At 39.6% G+C, this 25,226-nt stretch overlaps 1 protein-coding gene across 1 annotated transcript in view; it reads left to right on the top strand.

Annotated features, from left to right (window-relative positions):
- LOC137245904 (cytochrome P450 6g1-like) overlaps positions 1-23,901 on the top strand; it is a 30,158-nt gene extending 6,257 nt beyond the window's left edge. Inside the window, 8 exon segments of the mRNA XM_067777095.1 lie at positions 9,006-9,480; positions 9,570-10,352; positions 10,420-10,725; positions 22,192-22,209; positions 22,510-22,647; positions 22,735-22,945; positions 22,948-23,516; positions 23,584-23,901. Coding sequence (XP_067633196.1) covers positions 9,016-9,480; positions 9,570-10,352; positions 10,420-10,725; positions 22,192-22,209; positions 22,510-22,647; positions 22,735-22,945; positions 22,948-23,516; positions 23,584-23,895 — 2,802 coding nt within the window. The 5' untranslated portion in view covers positions 9,006-9,015 and the 3' untranslated portion in view covers positions 23,896-23,901.
- The last annotated feature ends 1,325 nt before the right edge of the window (positions 23,902-25,226 follow it).

Raw genomic sequence — 25,226 nt, 5'->3', positions numbered from 1 at the left:
GCAAATTCATTCAGTTTTTTTTTTTGTTTTCGAGTCTAACTTGATAGTTCATGTATATGATACTTAAATAAATAAATATTGATTAAGAATTTTAACTTACATTTTGATGAGCTCCTCCAGCGATGTTTGCGCAAACAGCAACCAGGTATAGCTTTACATGTTTTTGTTTGTTTTTTTTTTTCTTATTTAATGTAAAGGGTTTTTTTTTTTTTTTTATGATTATGTATTAACTTTAAAATACGTATGACTGCTCAAATTTTTGGTGCTCGCTCTATATAACTTTATTTAGATGTTTTCTCCTCTTTTTTTCTATTCCCTTCAATAAAATTCATTTATCATTTAAAACTAAAACGAATTATCGATGTAAACGATATTTAATAGAATGTTAATGAAATTCTAAAACAACTTTTGCATATTTAAGTTTTGATAGTAGCGCTAAAATCAATTAAAATTTCTTACTGTATATTTTTGATATTTTTATTCATGTTATATTAGATATTGTTTATTCCTTAATGAAAGCTTAGCTGGGCAATTCATAGGAGCATAGAGCATGTGGCTTCCTTCGCTCACGAAATGAAACCGGTTGCCTTTAACAATTTGGCAAAATTTGTACTGCTGCTACGAGAATTTTTCGTAGTTTCAGAATTTTCTCGGGATCACACTTTTTATCCAACTTGTGATGCAGATGCCGCTCGCAATAGTTGAAGTTCCCTTATGGATTATCAAATGCTCGATGCACGTGTGCAGTATTAGGATCATCAGCTCAGAATTTTATTTACAGTCGAATAATTTTAAAGACCGCGAAAATATATGTATTGCGACAAAGCAATAACTTTACTAAAAACTCTTACTTTTAACAAATGTACGCACTACGTAAGATTTTTATAAAAACTTGAGATTTTAAAAATTATATATTTGATCGTGAGCCTAGCTCCAAAAAAATACTTCTGCTCCCAGCGGATAGTCAATCGAAAAAAGACAGAGGAAATTCACTCGACGTAGTTTGAGAGCTTCATAAGCACTCTCTCTCCCATTTTCTTCAACCAGTGTTGGGTAGTGGTGGCAATATATTCTTATAGATATAAAAAAAATTCTAAGCTATGTGACAGACTACAACCGTAATTAGCTTCAGGCTTTATGAACAACGGGAAATAAAAGGATTACCCATCACAAAGTTTTTTTGTGATGTTTTTTACCTGTCGTACAAGGCCACTCATATCCAAATACCGATCCGGGGTAGCGCGCTAGGACTGGGATCTGCCGCGTAAATGCGCTTTACAATTAGATGACAACGTTTTTTGTGATGACCACGGCAATCGTTTAACGGACTATGGTTTTATAGCACACATTTTTAGGATGCTGTATATAACTGAAATTTCCAAACCCGATGCCTGGTCTTATAGAGGGCTTAGAATATACCCGCGGCAGCAATGCCTGTCGTAAGAGGCGACTAAAATACCAAAATGTTTCAAGGGGTTGTGAAGCGCAACCTTAAAGGGGTTGCCAGCGCAATTTATAGCTTCTCCACCACAATTATCAACCTCACCTACCCGTGACGAATCCTGTTTCTTTAGCATCCGAGGCTCTGGCGGTCCCAACAACAACAGCAACAACGACCCCGATACCGTAGTCTCTGATAACTTTCTGGAACCCAACTATGACGAAGTGAGAATGAGAAAATTCCGGCTCAAACACGAAGGCGAAAAGTTGGTGAGGAGAATAGCTCTTGTTAACAAGTGCCAATTTGGACTGAGCAGGCAATTAAAAAGTAATGCTCCTACTCGACAAACAAAAATCACGCTCTACAAGTCGTTCATCATATATGGCTCATAATAATGAACGGCATCAAGAGAGGATGAGATAAACCTTATTGCAATCCAAAAACAAGTTCTCCGGAAGATTTATGCTACTGTTCTTAATGACGAGGGCGATTATAGAAGGAGAAATAATAATGAGCTATAGCGCAAAAGTTTCACTGGCTAGATCATTTCATTGGAATGGATGAAGACACTCTATCATTACCCGTATTTGGAAGTAGAGGAAGGGGAAGACTTATACTGAGTTGGGAGTGGCTGGTGGAGGAATATTTGATCTGTGTTCGAAAATCTACAAATTTAATCAAAAAGGAACGGCAACCGTGTTTGATATCGTATGTCAAGCCGTTTTCATTGACAAGGCTTAGTTTCTTTGACTATGAGTAAAAACCAATAATCTCACTAAGATAAGATTGTATATTATTAACAGTTATTATAATGTATTTTGTTAACAAAGTTTGTTTTTTCGATCAAATCTCGGTCTTTGGTCAACAAAAAGTTGGCAACCGTGACTGTGTGAGTTTGTAGTTCGTTCAAATACAACATTTTAATATACTCTTAGCACGCGATGTGATCAGCAGAGATTTGTTGTAAACAGATAATTTTAAAACAAATCGAAAAAAAAGAAAACGAGCATTTAAGTCAGATTGATCCGACAGCAGGCCAAGGCAGGTGACTACAATTTCGGGACGAATAGCGACAGCTTTATAAATGTGGATCGCACATTGCCGGACTTTGTTGCATTGTCAAAGTGAACTGGACTTCATGTTTCTAGCTCAATGCGTAGTTACTTGAAAATTTATAGCAACATTCCACAATTCTAAATGGACTTCTTAATACCTCTAAATATCTCGATCTTTGTCTCATATAGAAGATTTGTTTATCCAAAATATCTAATAAAGCCCGAAGTTTCATTCAAAGTTTCAGGTCTCTGTGTTATCGGAAAGTTTCTTAAAACCCGAAAACAACATTTTTAAGCTAGGTCGATTTTTTGCATTTTCTCGGTATCTGGACCACATAGCGAAATTTTGTTTCCTAATATTGCATTTTTATGGTGTTCTGAATAATAGCCGTGTTTTTTGTATATGTATATACATCTACATTTGCGGGTAAAAAGAACGCTTATCGTCACTTAGATAATGTTTAGGATACCCATCTAGCAGCAGTGGTTAAATAGCTAGCTATAGAACGGGTTGTACCAAATAACGGAGACACGCACCTCTGTTGGCCATAGTATATAAGAATCGGTTGCGGTGGATAATGGACACACACCATTTGTAGAGGTAAAACATAAACATAAACACACATTTCAGTTGCATTGACATTTAGGAGAACTAATTTTCTGCGCAGCAATTTCAGAAGTGTGGATAAAGTTCCGCACTTGGTAGTCCATATAAAGTTTAAGTGCATATGTAGTATATAGATGTAAAAAAAACATAGCTAATGTTCTTTGTTTCAAGGATGTAGCTGTACGGGAAGTTACCTAAATAGCGGTCGCAAGATTCCACATGTTGTAATTTGACTTTCTAAATATCTCTTAATATCTCGATCACTGTCCCACACGAAAACTCTTTAAGCCTAAGTTTTACGACCTAACAGAGTCTAAAGCTTCGTTGAAAGCTTCAGATCTCAGGGTTATCGGCAACTCCTTAAAACTCGAAAGCTAAATTTCGAAGTTCGGACGTTTTTAGAGCTTTCACGATCTCTGGGCCAGCTAGAAAACTTTTTTTTGCCGTAAGTTAAATTGGTAGCGGGTTCCGATGTGTGTTACATGTTACAAGACCCTAGAAAACAATACTTATAAAGAAAGTAATAAATAAATGCAAGGCGCGATATACCCCCTACTCGAAGGTGGAGCTTCTTTCTATTCCAATTTGCGTCGTGCTCCTCTTAATTTTTCCTACAAATTGGTGGGACAGGTTTTACGCTGACACTGAACGGCATCTGTAAGGCAGATGAGTCTTCAGTGGGAAGCTTTTAATAGCAGAAATACACTCGTAGTATTTGACAAATCACTGCTGGGGGCGACCCTGCTTAGAAAAACTTGTTTCTAATTCGTTTCTAAGTTTTTGATGTTTCCTGGCCCGGGACTTGCACCCAGGATCTTCGGTGAGGTAGGCGGAGCACGATAGCAACACAGCATGGCAGCGGAATTGCATAGGGTGCCAATAAGCATTTTGGAATATAAAGCGTACTCTCTAGGAGTCTTCTTGGAAATTGCCAGGGCTTCCAACTATGCCTCTAGACAGGCAATCACGGAGGATCTTAAGTACATTGAAGTACATCTAGCCATAACCAGGTGGATCACCTGAGTTTTTTTTACTAGGAGGGGTAAGATCCTGAGTTGATCTGGACCTAACCTAGTAGGTGTTAACCTGCAGAAGGAACCTTGAAAAAAATATCTAGGAATAATTGTATATAGTAAGTTGTCTCGGAAGCTGAACGTGGGGGAGAGGGTGAAGAAGGCCTCGAGGGGCCTTAGTAGTAGTAGGCTATCAAAGCTCAACATAACGGGAGCCCTGAAGACATGGCGTCAATGAACATAGCACTAACAACTGTAACGAGACTCAATGCCTCGTGACAGCTTGAGCCCAGAACATTCGGCCATAGTTATTAAATGTTTGAATTTTGAATTTATTTATTTATTTATTTCGAAAAGTCAAAAACAACAGCGGTTCTTACTGACTAAAACAAATTCAGCAACATTAATATAATACAGAGTTAAGTAAGTTAAGGAAAATAGGTTTAGAAAAAGAAAAATCAAACATAATTAAATTAGAGATCTCATTGAACTCGCGAAGAGCACGCGATGTAGGAGCATTTCGCGCATAGTTGGTAGACGTAAGGTTAATATAAAATGGATAATAAAAACGTAGAGACTTAGCTGGTATAAGAAAGTTAATAGAGCTCAGCAAAGATGGGCAGTCAATGTCACCATTAATAATTCCATACATCAGAGACAAAGAAAGCGTCGTCCTTCTAATTGCTAGGGATTGTACATTAATAAGAAGCAGGCGGGAGGTATAGGAAGGGATTGGGTCGGACAATTAAAGCGATCTAAGACATTGCGATATCTCTAAAAGGCGTACACCTATAGAACTAAGGCCCACTACTTCTTTAAATAATCATCAACACCTTTTATTTGATACCCATATCGTACAAACACATTCTAGAGTCACCCCTAGTCCACCTTTATGGCGATATCTCGAAAAGGCGTTCACCTATAGAACTAAGGCCCAATACCTTTTAAAATACTCATTAACACCTTTCATTTGATACCCATATCGTACAAACACATTCTAGAGTCACCCCTAGTCCATCTTTATGGCGATATCTTGAAAAGGCGTCCACCTATAAAACTAAGGCCCACTCCCTTTTAAAATACTCATTAACACCTTTCATTTGATACCCATATCGTACAAACGCATTCTAGAGTCACTTCTGGTCCACCTTTATAGCGATATCTCGAAAAGGCGTCCACCCATAGAACTAAGGCTCACTCCCTTTTAAAATAATCATACAACACACATTCTAGAGTCACCCCTGGTCCACCTTTATGGCGATATCCCGAAATGGCGTCCACCTTTACAACTATGGCGCACTCCATTTTAAAATACTCTTTAATACCTTCCATTTGAAACCCATGTCATACAAACACATTCCAGGGTTACCCTAGGTTCATTTTGCTAAATGGTAATTTTCCCTAATTTTGTCTCCAAAGCTCTCAGCTGATGTAATGTTCGGTTACACCCGAACTTAGCCTTCCTTACTTGTTTCTTTTACAATCGTTTCGAAGAGTTTCGAAATAATAGATAACTTAGATATAGGCCTATAGTTTGAAACATAATTTTTCTTACCATTTTTGAAGATTGTGGTGACATCCGCAATATCCCAAGCATCCGCAATGTCTATGAGAGAGTTAGCCAGTTTATTATCCAGAAATACAGTTGCAGGCACCCCAACACCAAAATGCCAAAAATGCCACACCAAGCACATAGTTTCTATAAAGAAATTTGTTGAGGCAGTTAAATTTCTTTGACAGGTGCTTGTACAGGGTCAGATGATTTAGTTCTTGAGATTTTAGGAACTTTTTGTGCCACTTATTAAGCTGGTTCTTAAGTCGTTTTAGTTCATGAATATACCACGGAATTCTGTAAGGCTTCTTTCGATTAAGTGGAATATTCACCGAACATATTTCGAAGACATGGGTCTTAAATGCAGAATAGCAATCATTTAGATCCATCCCGGAGAGAAGAGAATCCCAACAAGTATTAAGAAAACATGCGTTCAATTTTTGGAAATCACACAAACGAAACTTGAAAGAAAGTTTACTATCAGATTGATAGGCAATGAACTCATATAATTCAACCTTCAGGCACAATGGGATATGATGTCGATCCGCTGGTGAGATAGGCGAAATACATTCAGAAATAGAAGTATTTAGATTCGTACTAACGAGAATGAGATCAAGAATTCGATTAAGCTTGTTGGTAAAACTGTTGATTTGAACAAGATCTGCTTTAATATTGGAACGAATTTCGTGCAATTCCCCTTATTTGCAATCTGCTGCTAACGTTCGAATCACTGAACTGTTGAATAAATAACTCCACTACTCAATAATGCAAAACGGCTTTTATTAAACTTCTTCACGTACTTCACAACACTACTATTGCTCGTCAGGTGGCTTCTTAAATCAAACTGATTGTAGCGCCTCTACTGTTGCTGCCTTTTATACTCTTTGATTTTCTCGTTGCATCTTCTAGGCGCTTCCAGAATTTACTTAGTTACTGCCATACAATTATAACTACAGATGCACGTGTATAGCTTCTCATATGCGCGTGTATTTGTGAGCGACACTTCCACAATTATAATTGCATTCTTTTTGGAGCATCTCAGATAAGATATCTGCATGTGTTTGTGCGTTGCTTCTCCGCTGCGTGCACGTACATATGTGTAGACATAATGATTGAATTATTGATGTGCATCAAGTCACTGCTTAGCATCGGCTTAGAGATGATAGCATCCCGTAGTGCTGCTAATATTCGTTACAATATGTTATCAATACAATAAGATTCCTGTATCGCAGTTACATTGGTAGGGATTCGATTATATTTGGAGTAGCTTCCACACTATGAGATATTTGGAAGGTTGAAATAACCAAGAACTCAAAGATGGTTGTCAGCTAGTTTATTAAGCTCAATATTGATGATGTTGTCAGTATGTGCTTTATACGTATTAGCTGAACTGTTAGGTGGAATATAAGAGCCAATAACATGCAATGATCCATGAGTTGACGAACCATTAATACAAACACATAGTTGATCCAGGATAGTATCAGGATTACATGGCATGTTGGCGCCAGGGCGCTCAAATGACAGACGAGGTGATACACGTATATTAGACTGGGTCGATTTATTATTTATTTTTATTTTTTTTTTTTTCAAAAAACTGATGTTGTGGGTTTTGGGGAGTGTTTTGGTCGAAAAATTGACCATTTCGCCATTTTTTTTTTTGCAGGCTCGAAAATTATTTCTTGGGTATGCGTAGTGGAACTTTTTTTTCCTGAGCTCAAATCCTATCGAAAAAGGGATGGCGCGATATCGGTTAACTTTCGTCCATACAAATCGACCCGACCCAACGTGTATACCGATAGTTCCAAAGTAATGGAAGAAGTATGGTCTGCGGTATAGTGCGCAGATTCAGAAATTAACAAATTCTACCAGCTACCAGATCAATGTAGCGTTTTTCAGGCGGAAAAAGTAGCCGTGACTAAACAGCATAAACACTGGAGGAAAATAGCTTCAACGGCAGACGCGGAAATTTAACACATTGACATTCGGGCAGCAATTAGTGCTCAAAGCATAACATCCAAAACTGTGTTTAAGTATAAGCAACCCCTAGAAAAAAATCTGGATAGGAAGGAAAATACATCTATATTAGGTCCTTGTGCATATAGGAATAGATGAAAATGAAAAAGCGGATGAGCTAGCTAAAACATCCGACTCGCTCATAGTTTGTACTGTGGATGTCTCAATCAGTTGGGGCCAGATTAAAAGAAGGCGGGAGCTGCACATGATCGACCAAACAGGAAAAGCGTGCAACCAAGCGCCGGGCCACAAAGTGTTCAAGATCACGAAGATGTTACAACTTTAGACTAACAAAGTTAATCTTATCATTGAAAAAAGGGAATGTAGGCTTATGATGGGCATTCTGACTGGGCACTGCCTTCTGGCGTCAAATGATTGAAATAAGGCATTGTCAGTGATAGCAGATAAAGAAAGTGTGGGTAAGAGGAGGAAACGATCAAGCACATAGGGTTCTAGCTATATGGAGTGACAGCTATCAGATCTAGAAGCAGCAAGTAGCATACATAGATCCTAGAATGCTTCTTGTATTTCCCAAGAGGACGTATTTATTTTATAACATAGGTTCTGCTTTCTGACAGGGTTTTTCAGCTTGGTCATTGAGCAAACATCTGGTAAAACTATGGACTCATTCAGTATATATAAGGTCTTCACGGACCAATCACTTCAACCTAGCCTTAAGTATAATCCAGCACGTCTATTTTACTTTTTATTTACAATTAAGGGCGGCGCAGGTAAGAAGATGTCCCTCGACCATGTGTAGAGAATCCAGAAGAGCTAAGGTTCTAGTGCTTAAGGAGATATGGTCTCTTATAAAATAGTTAAAATTTTGTTCTTAACCGCCCTTTAGAAATTTCACAATAACTTCACGGTGCTGATATCATTTACTAGAAAGGGTTTTAAGGAAATCAATGGGTATTGAGAAATTCGGTTCACTTCATGATTGATGAGAAATCTTTTTGGGCTATTGTGTCTCTTACTTGGAGAAAGTGTTTCTATCGGAACCCGCCTATGGAAGCAGAGGTAGAGGGCGGCCCCCACTCCGTTGGAAGGACCAGGTGGAAAACGATTTAAACTCCCTTGGTGTGACCAATTGGCGCCGGTTGGCGGAGCGAAGGAGCGACTGGCGCGCTTGTTGGACGGCCATAACCGTTTAGACGGTTAAGCGCCAATTAAGTAAGTAAGTAAGTCTCTTACTTGAAAGAAGCAAGCTTATCGTTTAAGTTAAGAGCACCAAGTGACAAAGGCCAAGGGTTGGGGACTATTTTGATATGAAAAACTCATCTAAGATATTTTAACATCTCTCCTTCAATTTCGCTCACAACAGCTCACAAATAATGCTATCAACAGAAAGTGTATGGCTTTTGGCAACGGTTCTCGGAATTATATACTTTTGGCTGCGCTACACATATAGCTACTGGGAGCGTCATGGGGTGCCTTTTATGAAGCCATTACCACTGTTAGGCAATACTAAAGTGATGTTTACACAGACCAGGAGTTTTTTTCTATATCTCTCCGACATTTATAAGGATCCAAAAATGTCAAAAGCAGCTGCCGTTGGAATTTATCTATTAAATAGACCAGCTTTAATAATACGTGAACCCGAGCTCGTCAAAGCTATTATGGTTAAAGATTTTCAAAAGTTTGCCAATCGATGTGGGGCTTGTGATCCACATAATGACGCTTTGGGAGCAAATAATCTTTTCTTCTTGCACAATCCAAAGTGGAAAGAACACAGGACAAAACTTACACCGATGTACACCGCAGCAAAGGTTAAGCAAATGTATTTGCTTATGAAAGAGGTTAGTAACAATAACAACAACCAAAAAAAAAACTTGTTTAGTTAATTTGATCTCTTATCGATTTATAAGCTTTACTACTTTCTCTTTAGATCGGCGCTGAACTGGAGTCATATCTGTCTAGTAAAGGCAAATCGTACGTGGCAGAGGTGAAAGATATTTGTGCGCTTTTTACCACAGATCTCATATCTACAACTGCACTTGGTATACAAGCTAATAGTCTCAAAAATCCAAAAGCAGAATTTCGCAGACATGGGCGCAATCATTTGGATGGTTCCTTAAGTCGCGCGTTGACGTTTTTGATTGTCTTTTTCTATCCCAAGTGGGTGTCCACATTCAAAATAAAATTCTTTCGAACTGATTTTTCTGACTTCTTACGTAATACGGTGGACGATGTAATGAAAGCAAGAGAAAAGAGTAATGTGAAACGTAATGACTTAGTTGATGTTCTGATGGAAATGAAAAAAGAAATTATAGCAAATGGAGAGTATGATGCAACGGCGCGTGATACGTTAGTAGCTCAAGCAGGCCTATTTTTCACAGCTGGTTTTGAGACGTCATCTTCAGCAATGACATTTGCATTATACGAAATGGCCAAACATCCGGATATGCAAGAACGTTTGCGAAATGAAATCTGTGATGCATTCATTGCTGAGAATGGCGATCTCTCTTACGAAACTCTTACCACTCTACCATACCTGAGCATGGTGATCGATGAGACATTACGTATGTATCCGATATTACCCGCACTCGATCGTGCACATATGCCCAATGAGGGCGAAGAACCTTTCGATCTAAGGCCATATTATAACTATACAGTGCCAAAAGAAATGTCCGTTTTTATACCGGCATATGGGTTGCAACATGATCCAAAGGTACGATGTGTGTAAATATGTAGTTTCTATTCAACTTTATATAATTTTTGTTTTATTGTAATTCCAGTACTGGCCCAATCCAGAAACTTTCGATCCGGAACGTTTTACACCAGAAAATAAGAAACTACACGAACCCATGGCGTACTTACCATTCGGCGTGGGTCCACGTAATTGTATAGGCAATCGTATTGGATTGTTACAATCCAAAATTGGTATGGCGCACTTTTTAAAGAACCACTGTGTAAAGTTTTGCGATAAAACACCAGCCGAGATGAAATTCGATCCATCGTCATTAGTTTTGTCTAGTAAAGGGGGTGTATACCTTAAAATTGTAAATGATGGACTCTATGAGCGCAGAGCAAACAATTTAAAGTCCTAATAAAAATTTTGAAGACATCGAAGTATTTTTCTAATTTCAAGGTATGCGCTTTTACTAAACTATATGCCATGCGCTTTAACCTGGCCGATGCAGCTAAATTCCTAAGCGTAGTTCTGCGCAAAAAGTCGAACTGAAACTAAGACTTTATTTAGCGTTTGAAGAAAGCGTGTATTACATTATATACCTACGTATTTAAATGCCATGGGCACAAAATGGGGAATTACCGTAGTATATGCAGATGGAATTATACTGCAATTATTCGATTCGTATTGCTTTACGATAGTCGTATGTTGGTCTGCTTTGGGTAAGACATCAAACCTAAATTTGAAAGAAAATATTCACATGTCTAGAATGATCAGCTTATTTGCTGCTGTAAGAACTACGCCAAGCGGAGTTCTTCAGATTATTTTTGATATCCTGCCCCTACATCAAGCAGGATGCTAGGCAGATGCAGTCATCCCGGCATATTACACTATTGCAGTCTTCTTTCTTGAAGGAACTTTGTAGTAAACATTCCTAGCAGATGGGATAAAGTGGATTCGTATCGGTGATTCGCTGCTCATGGCAGCATTTTACACCGAAGTTCTAAATTAAACGGTAGGGTTGATCTCTTCAAAGAACCAATACCTCCAATTCTCTTTAAGACTACTTGATCATTGTCCTATATAACCTATATAACACTCAGCTATCATAGCAGCTGCGGTTTGCTTGGACAACCAACTGTCAGCAAGGAAATCGGGTTTTTTAGCGACAGAAAAAAGGCCATCAAATCCCTTGGCTTTTAGTCACTCCTTAAGCTCTGAACTAACACTAAACCACCACCGATCTCTTCAAGGGACAGGGAAACTGGGTGGAATGCTTAGGTATAGCCTTTTCCTCATGCAAGCTAATTCTAATGCTGGTTAAGTAAGAATTTAACTTGAGGATAACAATCTTCACTAACACAGGGTAATCAACCCCAGGTTAAATGCATAATTGTTAATATTTTGTAGAACAAATCACAAATATCTGTTATGAATACATGAAAACCGACAAAACAGCTGACTCTTGTTTATACTTCTATCTTGCACAGTCCATTCTTTAGTTAGCATGGAGAAAGCTCAAGCTTGGATAACTTATAGACAAGTGACTAACTGAGGATGGTGAACACGGGCCTTAGAAATATTTTTGTAGAAACATGGCATACAAGAAATTTTTAGAATACAAATAGGTGCATCATTGTAAAAACATTCTCAGCAGAAACATCGAATCAAGAGATCATACATATAACGTAGTATGTTGTTTATATATTGTTACGAATATTAGCAAAACTAAGGGGTGCTGCCATCTCTAAGCCGATGCTAATCAGCGCCTTGCATGCACATCCATAGATCAATCATTATGTATCTACATAAACGAGTCAATGATTGTGTCTACACATATGTAGGTACACGCAGCTAAGAACAACGCACAAGCCCATGCAGATATCTTATCTGAAATGCTCCTAAAGGTGTGCAATTGTGATTGGGGAAGTGTCGCTCACACATACAAGCGCATGGGGTATGAGGGTATGAGAGAAGCTATAAAAATTATACATCTGTAGTTGTAGCTGAGAAATTTAAAACTAAGAAAAATTCTGGAAGCGCATAGAAGATGCCACGAGGAAATCACAGAGTATAAAAGCATCAGCGGTAGAGGCACTATGGGCAGTTTCAGTTAAGCACGCTATCTTTCGGTCAATAGATCAGTTCCATTTAAGCTATCAGTTAGTTTGGTTATTAAGCCAGCTAGTTGCAAAGTATAAGTGTTATTGTGAAGTATTTTAATAAAGGCCATTTTTCCATTATTCAATATTGGAATTATTTATTCAACAGTTTAGCGATACGAATGTTAGCAGAAGATTGCAAATAAGGGGAATTGCAGTAAATTCGTTACAATTGGTGACAGAAGAGGTATTGTTGAATAAATTCCAGAGGACAACAAGGACATGGCAAAGTTCAGTGAATTGAAGATCCAGCAACTGAAGAAGGAGTTGTAGAACCGTGGATTGAATAAAACCGGCATTAAACCCGAACTTCAGGCACGACTACGAGAGGCAATGGAAGCAGAAGGAATTGACGTGGAAGAGTATGATTTTCATCTTGATGGCGAGGAAACAACAAAAATGGAAGAAACATCGCAGACAGTTACGAGAACAGACTTGAACATGATTTTGGCTGCAATATCTGCTCAAACATCGCAAATGTCATCTCAACTGGAATCGCAAGAGTCACGCATAACATCCAAGATGACATCCCAACTGGAATCGTAGGAAACCCGTATAGCATCACAATTGGAAGAACAGAAGACATATTTGGCATCTCAACTGGAAGCGCAAGAGACACGTATATCTGAAATGTCGGCACAAATTTCGGAACAGATATAATCGCAGATCTCTGCTCAACTGGAAGAGCAAAAAGGACGCATTTCCTCGAAGTTGGAGGCGCAAGATAAAAAAATTTTACAGTTTGAAGAAAAAATCGAGGCCGAGATGGATGCTTTGACAGGACGTTTCGAGCAGTTGCAACTAAATCGCCCAGCAGTTTCAACGAGTAATCCAAAGGTAAAAACACCATCCTTTGACGGTTCTGTTCCTTTCCACGCCTTTAAGTTACAATTTGAGAAGACCGCAACAGTGAACAACTGGAATGCTGAAGATAAAGTTGCTGCACTCTTCGTAGCATTGAAAGAACCAGCTGACGAAATCTTACAGACCATTCCAGAGGGCGAACGGAACTGTTATGAAGCATTGATGGGCGCTCTAGAGAGACGATACGGAACTGAGCATAGGAGACAGATATACCAAATGGAGTTGCTGAAACGATTCCACAGGCCTGGTGAAACATTGCAAGAGTTTGCGTCGGATATTGAAAGGCTAGCACATTTAGCGAATGCGGACGCCCCGTTGGAATACAATGAAAGGGTAAAGATTCAGAGCTTTATAAATGGCATACGAGACGTCGAAACAAAGCGAGCTACATACGCAAACCCAAAGCCAACATTCGCAGAAACGGTATCCCACGCTCTGATTCAGGAAACAGCGTCGCTTCTGTGTAAGCCAGTTTTCAAAGCACGCCGTGTGGAAGTAGAAAGGCCAGAGTGGGTACACGCAATATTGGAGGCGCTGAAAGGATCGCAAAAGCGGAGTGAAAAAGTTATCAAATGCTTCAAATGCGGGAAGCCCGGTCACTTTGCACGTCATTGCGATCTTGGTCCTAATAGCTCCAACAATGTGGATGGCCGTAAACGCAAAGCTGGAGGAGATGAGCAAGAGCGAGTAAGAGGTAGAGATCGAGAGCTAGATCCAGCTATTGAATGCCCTGTGATATCTGTGTCGCAAATTGGAAGAAAATCGAGCAGTCTTGCCGTCAAAGGAAAGCTGGATGGCAAGGAGTGTGTACTGACTGTATATACGGGCGCATCTCATACCTTAATCCGATCTGACTTGGTTAACAGGAGAGTAAAACCGTTACCTGGAGCAAGGTTGCGTACGGTCACTGGCGAGTATAACCAAGTCCAAGGAGAAGTGGTATGTGAGGTATTAATTGGAAAGGTCATAGTGTTACACAAATTCATTGTGACGGAGATCGTTGATGAAGTCATATAGGGAGTGGACTTCTTGGTTGACCATGACATCAAGATCGATATGTGGAGAAGGGTGATGCGTTATAAGAACCAGGATATACCACTTAACTTCAGTTTGCAGAAAGATTTCAGTAGTAATCGAGTACTGGTGGAAAAGACCCGACAAAGACCACGAAAATCAAAGACAAAGGTTGATAGATCGAATGGGCCAAATAAAGCAAAATCAAAAGTACCTGCGAGAGTAACACTGGCATTGACAAAACCTAATGGACGCACAAAACCGAAGCAACGAGTTTCCCAGAAAGAATGCGAGGGTAGTTTCAAGCCAGAGCGTACTACTTTTGGGAAACGTGGGAACGATACTGATTATGCAAAGCAAATCCGTCCAGCGCAAGGTCTACGAAGTAGGTCATTGGCCAAATAACAGAGTGTGAAGGAACGAACCAGGGTATTGAGTAGTACGATGAAACACAGGTACGATGAGAACAATAATTCGAAAGGTTTCTTGGCGGGAGATTTGGTACTGTTCCTCACCAGCGGAAAGGTGTTCCATCCAAATTTCGGTGCAGTTGGGAAGGCCCGTACAAAGTTGTGAAGAAGATCAGTGACACCATCTACCGCATACAAACCATTGGGAAACCACGAAGTAGAAGAGTGGTACATTTGGAGATGCTAGCAGCGTTTATATCGAGAGATTTGTCTGATCGGGACGACCAGACTTAGGTGCAGGGCAGTGTTAAGAATATTAGCAAAACTAAGGGGTGCTGCCATCTCTAAGCCGATGCCAAGCAGCGCCTTGCATGCACATCCATAGATCAATCATTATGTATCTACATAAAGGAATCAACCATTATGTCTACACATATGTAGGTACACGCAGCTGAGAGCAATGCACAAGCCCATGCAGATATCTTATCTGAAATGCTCTTAAAGGTATGCAATTGTGATTGGGGAAGTGTCGATCCCACATACAAGCGCATGGGGTATGAGAGAAGCTATAAAAATTATACATCTGTAGTTGTAGCTGAGAAATTTATAGCTAACTAAGTAAAATTCTGGAAGCGCCTAGAAGATGCCACGAGGAAATCACAGAATATAAAAGCATCAGCGGTAGAGGCGCTATGGGCAGTTTCAGTTAAGCACGCTATCTGTCGGGCAATAGATCAGTTTCATTTAAGCTATCAGTCAGTTTGGTTATTAAGCCAGCTAGTTTCAAAGTATAAGTGTTATTGTGAAGTACTTTAATAAAGGTCATTTTTCCATTATTCAATATTGGAGTTATTTATTCAACAGTTTAGCGATACGAACGTTAGCAGAAGATTGTAAATAAGGGGAATTGCAGTAAATTCGTTACAATACAAAGGTTTTGTCCGATTGGGTAGGATTTGAACTACTAACTCCAATTTTCTCTGTCGGCAGCATTTCGAGCCAATACGTTTGTCATCCATAACATAGATACTTTATGACTGCTTTTTCATATGACACTAACTAGGTGGTTATCTCATGATTCAAGGAGCTATTAAGCGCAAACCGAATCACATTTGAGAAATTACAATATGAGTTACATACTACTTTGCGAGCGAAACGCTGGTGAGCTGAAGTTCCTTACGGAAATAGGATATGGGTTTCGTCATTTCAAAGTGAAGCTAGTTCCGGATCCCTGACAAGCGATGATTACTCTTACATCAGAACTACTACCCATAAACCCTCTCCTCAGACTAGCTCAGTACGCCTGAATGCCTTACCTTTACTAACTTCAAACAAGGTAACTATGCTGGCTGGAAAGATTTCGACACCGTCTCGTTCGTTTTCTTGAGGGATTAGTTGGTGATCTATTTGCGATTAATTACGGTCGTTTTCGAATCATTCCATAACAAACTCGTAACCTATTTTGATAGCAGGTTTGCTATTTGGGTGTCATTTTGAGTATTATTTCGGAGTTAAGGTTTTATCATTATCTGTTTTAAAACAAACCGGTACATCTTCGAGAACAAATAAATAAATAGCCAACAAATCTCCGATAACAAATCTGAAATGCTCTGGATCATTGGGAGACTTGAGAAACAGAGTTCGTGATGTTTTTGTACAAATGAGTTGTGATAGGCAGATATCACCGTTGTGTTTTATTTAACTAAAAACTTTACGCGATCCCGGGACCACCTAGCGAAAACTTTTCCCTCGTGCTGCATTGTCACTGGGATGTGAAGTACGTTCTTCCTTTCAAGAGAAAAGCCTAACGGGAAGTTATCCAGATAGCGGTCGCAAGATTCCACATGTTTTGAATTAAATTTTCTAAATATCTCAATACCTCGATCCTTGCCCTATTTAGAAAATTCCTTTGTACTGAATATTACAATCTCCCAGATCGCAATGCTTTAAAGCTTCAAGTCTCTTTAACTCGAACGATTTTTGGAATTTTTACGATCCCTGGACCAATTATTAATGAATTTCGAGATGCTCTATTGAAATTTTCTATGTGATTTATGAGTTTTCGGGTCCCAACTCTCATAGCACTCTCATTATTACTCACACTCCCACTACCACTCTCACTTCCACTATCTAACTTAGCAGATGACTCTCGAGTTCGACGTAAAACCTGTAGGTTCCGCCAATTTATAGCAAACATTAAAACAAGCATACCACAAGTTGGAGGAGAAGCTCTTGCATTATCATCATTAATTGGCGCTTAACCGCCTTAGAGATTTTGGTAGTTTCGTAATAAGTCACGCCAGCTATCTCTGTTTCGTGATAACTAACGCCAATTGGGATCACTAAGGGAGGTCAAGTCTTCCCCCACCTGCCTCTTCCAACTGAGTGAAAGTTTCGCCTTCCTCTACTTCAGTTTCACAAGGCTTGCACTTTAGAGAGGTTGTCGTAAGAGGGTTCACCTCCACAGAGTAGTTGAAAAATGGCTTCTGACAAGTAAGGAGAGTCCACAAGGAGAACATGTTTATATTAGGAATATCTGTTGGCCCTTTGGAAGCATCCGTTTTATAGTTGAATACAAGAATGAGAAAAGCTCATTTCATTTAAGCAGCACTGTGAAACCAAAGTAACTTGACTACTTTGTAGCTTTCTTAAACCACCAACTCATGCATGCAGCTAATGCAAAACAAGGTGGGTAGTCTAATCTCTGCCTTTTGCCCTGGAGTGTCGATAAGGCGGGGCTTATATATATAATACATTGCACAAGTGCTTATTATAGCTAATCATATTATTTACTTGGCGCGATATAATACCGCGGTGATTTAGGCCCAGTTTATATTCCAATTTGAGGCGTGCTACTTTTAACTATTCCTACAAACTGGGTATTTTATGTCGACACGAACACAGAATCTTATTAAGAGGTTACTTTTGCTGAGACTTCAACTTAGGACTCTCGGTATGGCAGCCGCGCACGCTAAATTCATGCTACGGCGTCTGCCCAAGGTTGCCAAGCGTTCAGATTCAACCAGATAATTCGGTTTTCAAGGTGATTACCGGTGTCCGTGTTGATGCTTAATCGAACATCGACTAAACACAAACTACTTAGAATTTCGAATATACCCTCATTATCTGTAGCTAGGGGCCAGAAACTAATTTTTCATAACATGGTGCTAAAATTGGCCCATAATTTTATTTCTTTCCCATAACCTTTAAAAAAATATACCGGAAATATATATTCTTCAGGGATTCTAGTACCTATACATTTTTTCTCTTATAAAACTCCCGTTTTAAAGATATTTTTTAGTGGTTGTTGTTGTTGTTCTTGTAGCAGTGCTTCGCCCCACCTAATAGTTGCGACCGATCACAAATTGTCATCAATATGCCCCAACGGGAGTCCAAGGAAACTTGCTATTTCAACAGGGGTGGACAATAATGAAAGTGGTGTTAGAGGCGTTGGTTCCACATTACAATTAAAGAGATGGTTGGTGTCATGTGGGGACACATTGCAAGCGGGGCATACATTTTGTATGTCGGCGTTGATTCTGGATAGGTAAGAGTTTAACCTGTTACAGTATCCAGAACGAAGTTGAGCTAGAGTGACTCGCGTTTCCCTAGGGAGTATGCGTTCCTCTTCCGCAAGTTTTGGGTACTGTTCTTTGAGTACTGGATTCACCGGCCATTTTTTAGTGGTGTTTTTTGCCTGTCGTACAAGGCCACTCATATCCAAATACTGTTTCTGGGTTGTGCGCTACCACTGCGACCAACCGCGTAAATGCGCTGTACAATTTGATGACAACGTTTTTTCTGCTGAGCACGGCAATCGTTGAACGGACTATGGTTTTATAGCCAACATTTGAAGGACCCTCCATGTACCTGAAATATCCGAACGCGTTGCCCGGTTTCATTCGTTAGTTGATGTCCCCATCATCGCTATACAGGAAGCACGATTACCGAGGCAAGACAGAGGGACGAAAGGCCTTGCAACATCTACTTTAGAAAAAAAGCAGAACTCGAAGCCGGAGTGGCGGTAAAAAAATTTCACTGCAAAATATGTATTGTCGTTCACGGCTATGATGGAATGTCTCGTCGTTATCCGCACCAAGGCAATGCTTTTCAATATAAAGTTTTAATGCGCTAACGCGCCAATAGACGGGCCGGATAACAAGGATAAATACTATTTTTATGACAAACTAGAAAAGACATACAATAACTGAGACAGAGCGGCGTAGGTGCGAGGAGCTTTAGATGCTGTCTGAGAGGAAAATTGGAGCGTGGTTTTGACGCGAAGGAGTTAGAGGGACACATATATAAAGAAATAACGTGAAACAGAAGAGCATATGTGCGAGGAGTTTCAGATGCTGGCTGGTATGAATAGTGCTTGAAATGTTATCAAAAAATCAGGAAGATGACGGAAGGTTTCCTGCAGAAATGGTAATGGCAACCTGGTAACTTAATACAGAGTATGCTGAAGTATTGAAGGGAGAAGACGAACCCGATAAACCCCCCCCCCCCCGCGCTAGAGAGCGTAGAATATACCCACGGCAGGTAAACCTGTCGTAAGAGACGACACAAATGATTCAAGGGGCGCAACCTTAAAGGGGTTGCCAGCGCAATTTATAGCTTATCCAACACAATTGTCAATCTCACCTACGCGTGGCGAATCCTGTTTCTTTAGCATCCGCGGATCTGGCGGCCCCAAGTTTTTTATGGAACTAGGTAGTGGGAACTGGCCTATAGGCCTAAAGAAGGTTTAATGTGGTCATATTAAATTGTTATTAAGATGGTCGGGCTTGTACCTTAATGGTGCTTGTTACCAGATCTATATACGGCAAAGGACCATCAACATTGATAACACTTCCCAAAACCTTCGGGGAGTGTCTTTATCGCTACAACAACAACAGCAGCAACAACGAGCCCGATACTGTAATCTCTGATAACGTTCTGGAACCCAAATATGACGAACATTCAGGCTCAAATACGGAAGCGATAAGTTGGTAAGGAGCATGCCCGTTAGGAATTAAACGGAGAATAGCTCTTGTTAACAAGTGCTACTTTGGGCTGACTAGGCAATTAAAAAGTAATGTCCTCACTGGACAAACAAAAATCACGCTTTACAAGTCGTTCATCATAAATGGCTCATAATAATGAACGGCATCAAGAGAGGATGAGATAGCCCTAATTGGAATCCAAAAACAAGTTCTCCGGAAGATTTATGCTACTGTTCTTAATGACGAGGGCGATTATAGAAGGAGAAATAATAATGAGCTATATGATCTTTAGGCAGATATGAAGATGCTGCGACAAGTAAAAGCGCCAAAGTTTCACTGGCTAGATCATTTCCTTGGAATGGATGAAGACGCTCTATCGACACCCGTATTTGGAAGTAGAGGAAGGGGAAGACCTATACTGAGTTGGGAGTGGCTGGTGGAGGAAGATTTAATCTGTGTTCGAAAATTTACAAATTAATCTAAAAGGAACGGAAAACATGTTTGATTTCGTATGTCAAGCCGTCTTCATTGACAACGCTAAGTTTCTTTGACTAAGTAAAAACCAATAATCTCTCTAAGATAAGATGGTATATAACTTACAGTTATTATAATGTATTTTGTTAACAAAGTTTGCTTTTTTCGATCAACTCTCGGTCTTTGGTCAACAAAAAGTTGGCAACCGTGACTGTGTGAGTTTGTAGTTCGTTCAAATACAACATTTTAATATACTCTTAGCACGCGATGTGATCAGGCAGAGATTTGTGGTAAACAGATAATTTTAAAACAAACCGAGGAAAAAGAAAACGAGTCAGATTGATCCGAAAGCAGGCCAAGGCAGGTGACTACAATTTCGGGACGAATAGCGAAAGCTTTATAAAGGTGGATCGCAAATTGCCGGACTTAGGTAAAAATTAAATATTGAAAGTCTATTCATTACATTCGATCTTTATATTTTTAAATAAATGCATGGCGCGATATACCCCTACTCGAAGGTGGAGATTCTTTATCAATTTGCGTCGTACTCCTCATAATTTTTCCTATAAATTGGCGGGACAGGTTTTACGCTGACTTCAAACGGCATCTGCAAGGCAGATAAGTCTTCAGTGAAAATCTTTTAATAGCAAAAATACACTCGGAGTGTTTGCCAAAACACTGCTGGGGGAGACCCGGCTTAGAAAAATTTGCTTCTAATTGAAAAAAATCGTTTCTAAGTTTTTGATGTTTCTTGGTCCCGGACTTGCACCCAGGACCTTCGGTGTGGTAGGCGGAGCACGCTAGCACCACACCATGGCAGCGGAATTGCATAGGCCAATAAGCATAGAAAAAGATTTGGAATATAAGGCGTACTCTTTGGGAGTTTTCTTGGACATTGCCGGGGCTTCCAACAATGCCTCTAGACAGGCAATCACGGAGGATCTTAAGTACATCCAGCCATAACCAAATGGATCAGCCGGGTTTCTTTACTATGAGGGGTAAGATCCTGAGTTGGTCTAGACCTAACCTAGAAGGTGTTAACCTGCAGAAGAAACCATGAGCAAAATATTTAGGAATGATTCTAGATAGTAAGTTGTAGTGGAAGCTGAACGTGGAGGAGAGAGTGAAGAAGGCCTCGAGGGCCCTTAGTAGTTGTAGGCTATCAATGCTCAACATAACGCGAGCCCTGAAAATAACACCGACAACTGCACTTGGCAGCTTGAGCCCAGAACATTCGGACATAGTTATTAAATATTGGACGGGCAGACTACTTAGTTCACTACCTGATCGCCAATTGAGGTGACAGCTTGGCTTAAGGGCGCAGACGAGGAGATACACGTGTATACCGATGGTTCCAAAGTAAGGAAAAAAGTATGCATTGCGGTATACTGCGCAGGTTCGGAAATTAACAAATCCTACAAGTTACCAGATCAATGGTTTCAGTTTGGGCATTGAGCAAAGATCTGGTAACACTATGGACTCATTCAGTGTATATGAGGTCTTCACGGACTAGTCAGTTCGACCTAGGTTAGACGATGTCCCTCGACCATGTGTAGATAATCAAGAAGGGGTAAGGTTCTAGTGCTTAAGGAGATATGGTCTCTTATAAAATACGTAAAATTTTGTACTTAACCGCCCTTTAGAAATTTCACAATAACTTTACGGTGTTAGTTTCCAAATTCCTGATATCATTTACTATAAAGGTATATAAGGAACTCAATGGCTATTGAGAAATAAGGTTCACATCATGATTGATGAGAAATCTTTTTGGGCTCTGTGTCTCTTACTTGGGGAAGCAAGCTTAGCGTTTAAGTGAAGACCACCAAGCGACAAAGGCCAAGGGTTGGGCACTATTTTGATATGAAAACCTCATCTAAGATATTTTAACATCTCTCCTTCAATTTCGCTCACAACAGCTCTTTTGGCTGCGCTACACATATGGCTACTGGGAGCGTAATGGGGTGCCCTTTATGAAGCCATTACCACTGTTAGGCAATACTAAAGTGATGTTTACACAGACCAGGAGTTTGTTCCTATATCTCTCTGATATTTATAAGGATCCAAAAATGTCAAAAGCAGCTGCCGTTGGAATTTATCTATTAAATAGACCAGCTTTAATAATACGTGAACCCCCGTGTAGCCCCACATCGATTGGCGAACTTTTGAAAATCTTTAACCATATCAGCTTTGACGAGCTCGGGTTCACGTATTATTAAAGCTGGTCTATTTAATAGATAAATTCCAACGGCAGCTGCTTTTGACATTTTTGGATCCTTATAAATATCAGAGTGATCCACATAATGACGCTTTGGGAGCAAATAATCATTTCTTCTTGCACAATCCAAAGTGGAAAGAACACATGACAAAACTTACACCGATGTACACCGCAGCAAAGGTTAAGCAAATGTATTTGCTTATGAAAGAGGTTAGTAACAATAACAACAACCAAAAAAAACTTGTTTAGTTAATTTGATCTCTTAGCGATTTATAAACTTTACTACTTTCTCTTTAGATCGGCGCTGAACTGGAGTCATATCTGTCTAGTAAAGGTAAATCGTACGTGGCAGAGGTGAAAGATATTTGTGCGCTTTTTACCACAGATCTCATATCTACAACTGCACTTGGTATACAAGCTAATAGTCTCAAAAATCCAAAAGCAGAATTTCGCAGACATGGGCGCAATCATTTGGATGTTACCTTAAGTAGCGCATTCGCGTTTTTGATATCTTTTTTTATCCCAAATGGTTGTCCACATTCAAAATAAAACTCCTTCAAACTGATTTTTCTAACTTCTTACGTAATACCGTGGTTGATGAAATGACAGCAAGAGAAAAGAGTAATGTGAAACGTAACGACTTAATTGATGTTCTGATGGAAATGAAAAATGAAATTATAGCAAATGGAGAGTATGATGCAACGGCGCGTGATACGTTAGTAGCTCAAGCAGGCCTATTTTTCACAGCTGGTTTTGAGACGTCATCTTCAGCAATGACATTTGCATTATACGAAATGGCCAAACATCCGGATATGCAAGAACGTTTGCGAAATGAAATCTGTGATGCATTCATTGCTGAGAATGGCGATCTCTCTTACGAAACTCTTACCACTCTACCATATCTGAGCATGGTGATCGATGAGACATTACGTATGTATCCGATATTACCCGCACTCGATCGTGCACATATGCCCAATGAGGGCGAAGAACCTTTCGATCTAAGGCCATATTATAACTATACAGTGCCAAAAGAAATGTCCGTTTTTATACCGGCATATGGGTTGCAACATGATCCAAAGGTACGATGTGTGTAAATATGTAGTTTCTATTCAACTTTATATAATTTTTGTTTTATTGTAATTTCAGTACTGGCCCAATCCAGAAACTTTCGATCCGGAACGTTTTACACCAGAAAATAAGAAACTACACGAACCCATGGCGTACTTACCATTCGGCGTGGGTCCACGTAATTGTATAGGCAATCGTATTGGATTGTTACAATCCAAAATTGGTATGGCGCACTTTTTAAAGAACCACTGTGTAAAGTTTTGCGATAAAACACCAGCCGAGATGAAATTCGATCCATCGTCATTAGTTTTGTCTAGTAAAGGGGGTGTATACCTTAAAATTGTAAATGATGGACTCTATGAGCGCAGAGCAAACAATTTAAAGTCCTAATAAAAATTTGCAAGACATCAAAGTATTTTTCTAATATCAAGGTATGCGTTTTTACTAAACTATATGCGGTGCGCTTTAACCTGGCCGATACAGCTAAATTCTTAAGCGAAGTTCTACGGAAAAAGTCGTACTGTAACTAAAACTATTTAGCGTTTGAAAAAAGCGTGTATTATATTGTAACGAATTTTCTGCAAATCCTCTTATTTGCAATCCTCTGCTAAGTTCGAATCACTAAACTGTTGAATAAATAACTCCAATATTGAATGATGGAAAAATGGCCTTTATTAAGTACTTCACAATAACACTCAAACTGTGCAACGAATAGCTTAATAACCAAACTGATATCTTAAAGGAAACTGACTTTCAAAATAATAGTGCTATTGCTCGCTAGATATCGTCTTACTCGTAACTGCTTGACAATTCAAATCAAACTGAATTCCTTCTTACTCGCTGGCGCCGCTTTTATAGTTTACGCTGCATACTTCTAGGCTCTTCGATTTCCAGAAGTTACTAGTTGTTTCGGCTACAAAATCGCCAGCCACAACTACGTGCACAAATTATTGCTCTCTCTTGTGACAACTCAGATAAGGTATATGCATGTGTTTGTAATTTACAGTCTCCCGCACACACATAAGCGTATAAGTAAATTCATCGGTGTGTGACATCTCATCTCTCGCTGCCTTGTATGTAAATGTTGCTCGTCGGAATGTGTACATATGTGTAGACGCAATTATTGATTCGTTTATGTAGATACATAATGATTGAATTATTGATGTGCATTCACGTCACTGCTTAGATCGGCTTAGAGCTGGCAGCACTCCTTAGTTTTGCTAATATTCGTAACACTGCCCTCCACCTAAGTCTGATCGTCCCGATCAGACAAATCTCTCGATCTAAACGCTGCTAATCTCTCCAAATGAACCACTTTCATTTTGGTTCGTGGTTTGGTAGTGGTTTGTATGCGGTACACTACATCGTTGATCCGTTTTACAACTTTGTATGGGCCTTCCCAGTTACACTGCAATTTCGGGGACAACCCTTTTTTTCGTTGTGGGTTGTATAGCAGCACCAAATCTCCTTCCTGAAACCCTTCCGAATTAATTGCTTTATCGTACCTCGCTTTCATCTTGTCACTCATAATCTTTGCTCGTTGCCTTACCAGATCGTGTATCTCTCTCAGCTCTTCTTCTAAGACATCAGTGGATTTCTTGACATTCCTCTCCGCATCGGCATCTATCCCATACTTCAAATCAGCTGGCAGTCGAAGGTCATTGCCAAAAATTACCTTTGCGGGAGTTTGGCCCGTTGTGTCATGTACTGCCGATCGGTAG

This window comes from Eurosta solidaginis, chromosome 3, assembly GCF_040869045.1.
Source record: "Eurosta solidaginis isolate ZX-2024a chromosome 3, ASM4086904v1, whole genome shotgun sequence".
In the NCBI taxonomy this organism is placed as follows: domain Eukaryota; kingdom Metazoa; phylum Arthropoda; class Insecta; order Diptera; family Tephritidae; genus Eurosta; species Eurosta solidaginis.
The sequence above is the reverse complement of the archived record's forward strand: the minus strand, read 5'-3'. Positions and strand labels throughout refer to the sequence as shown.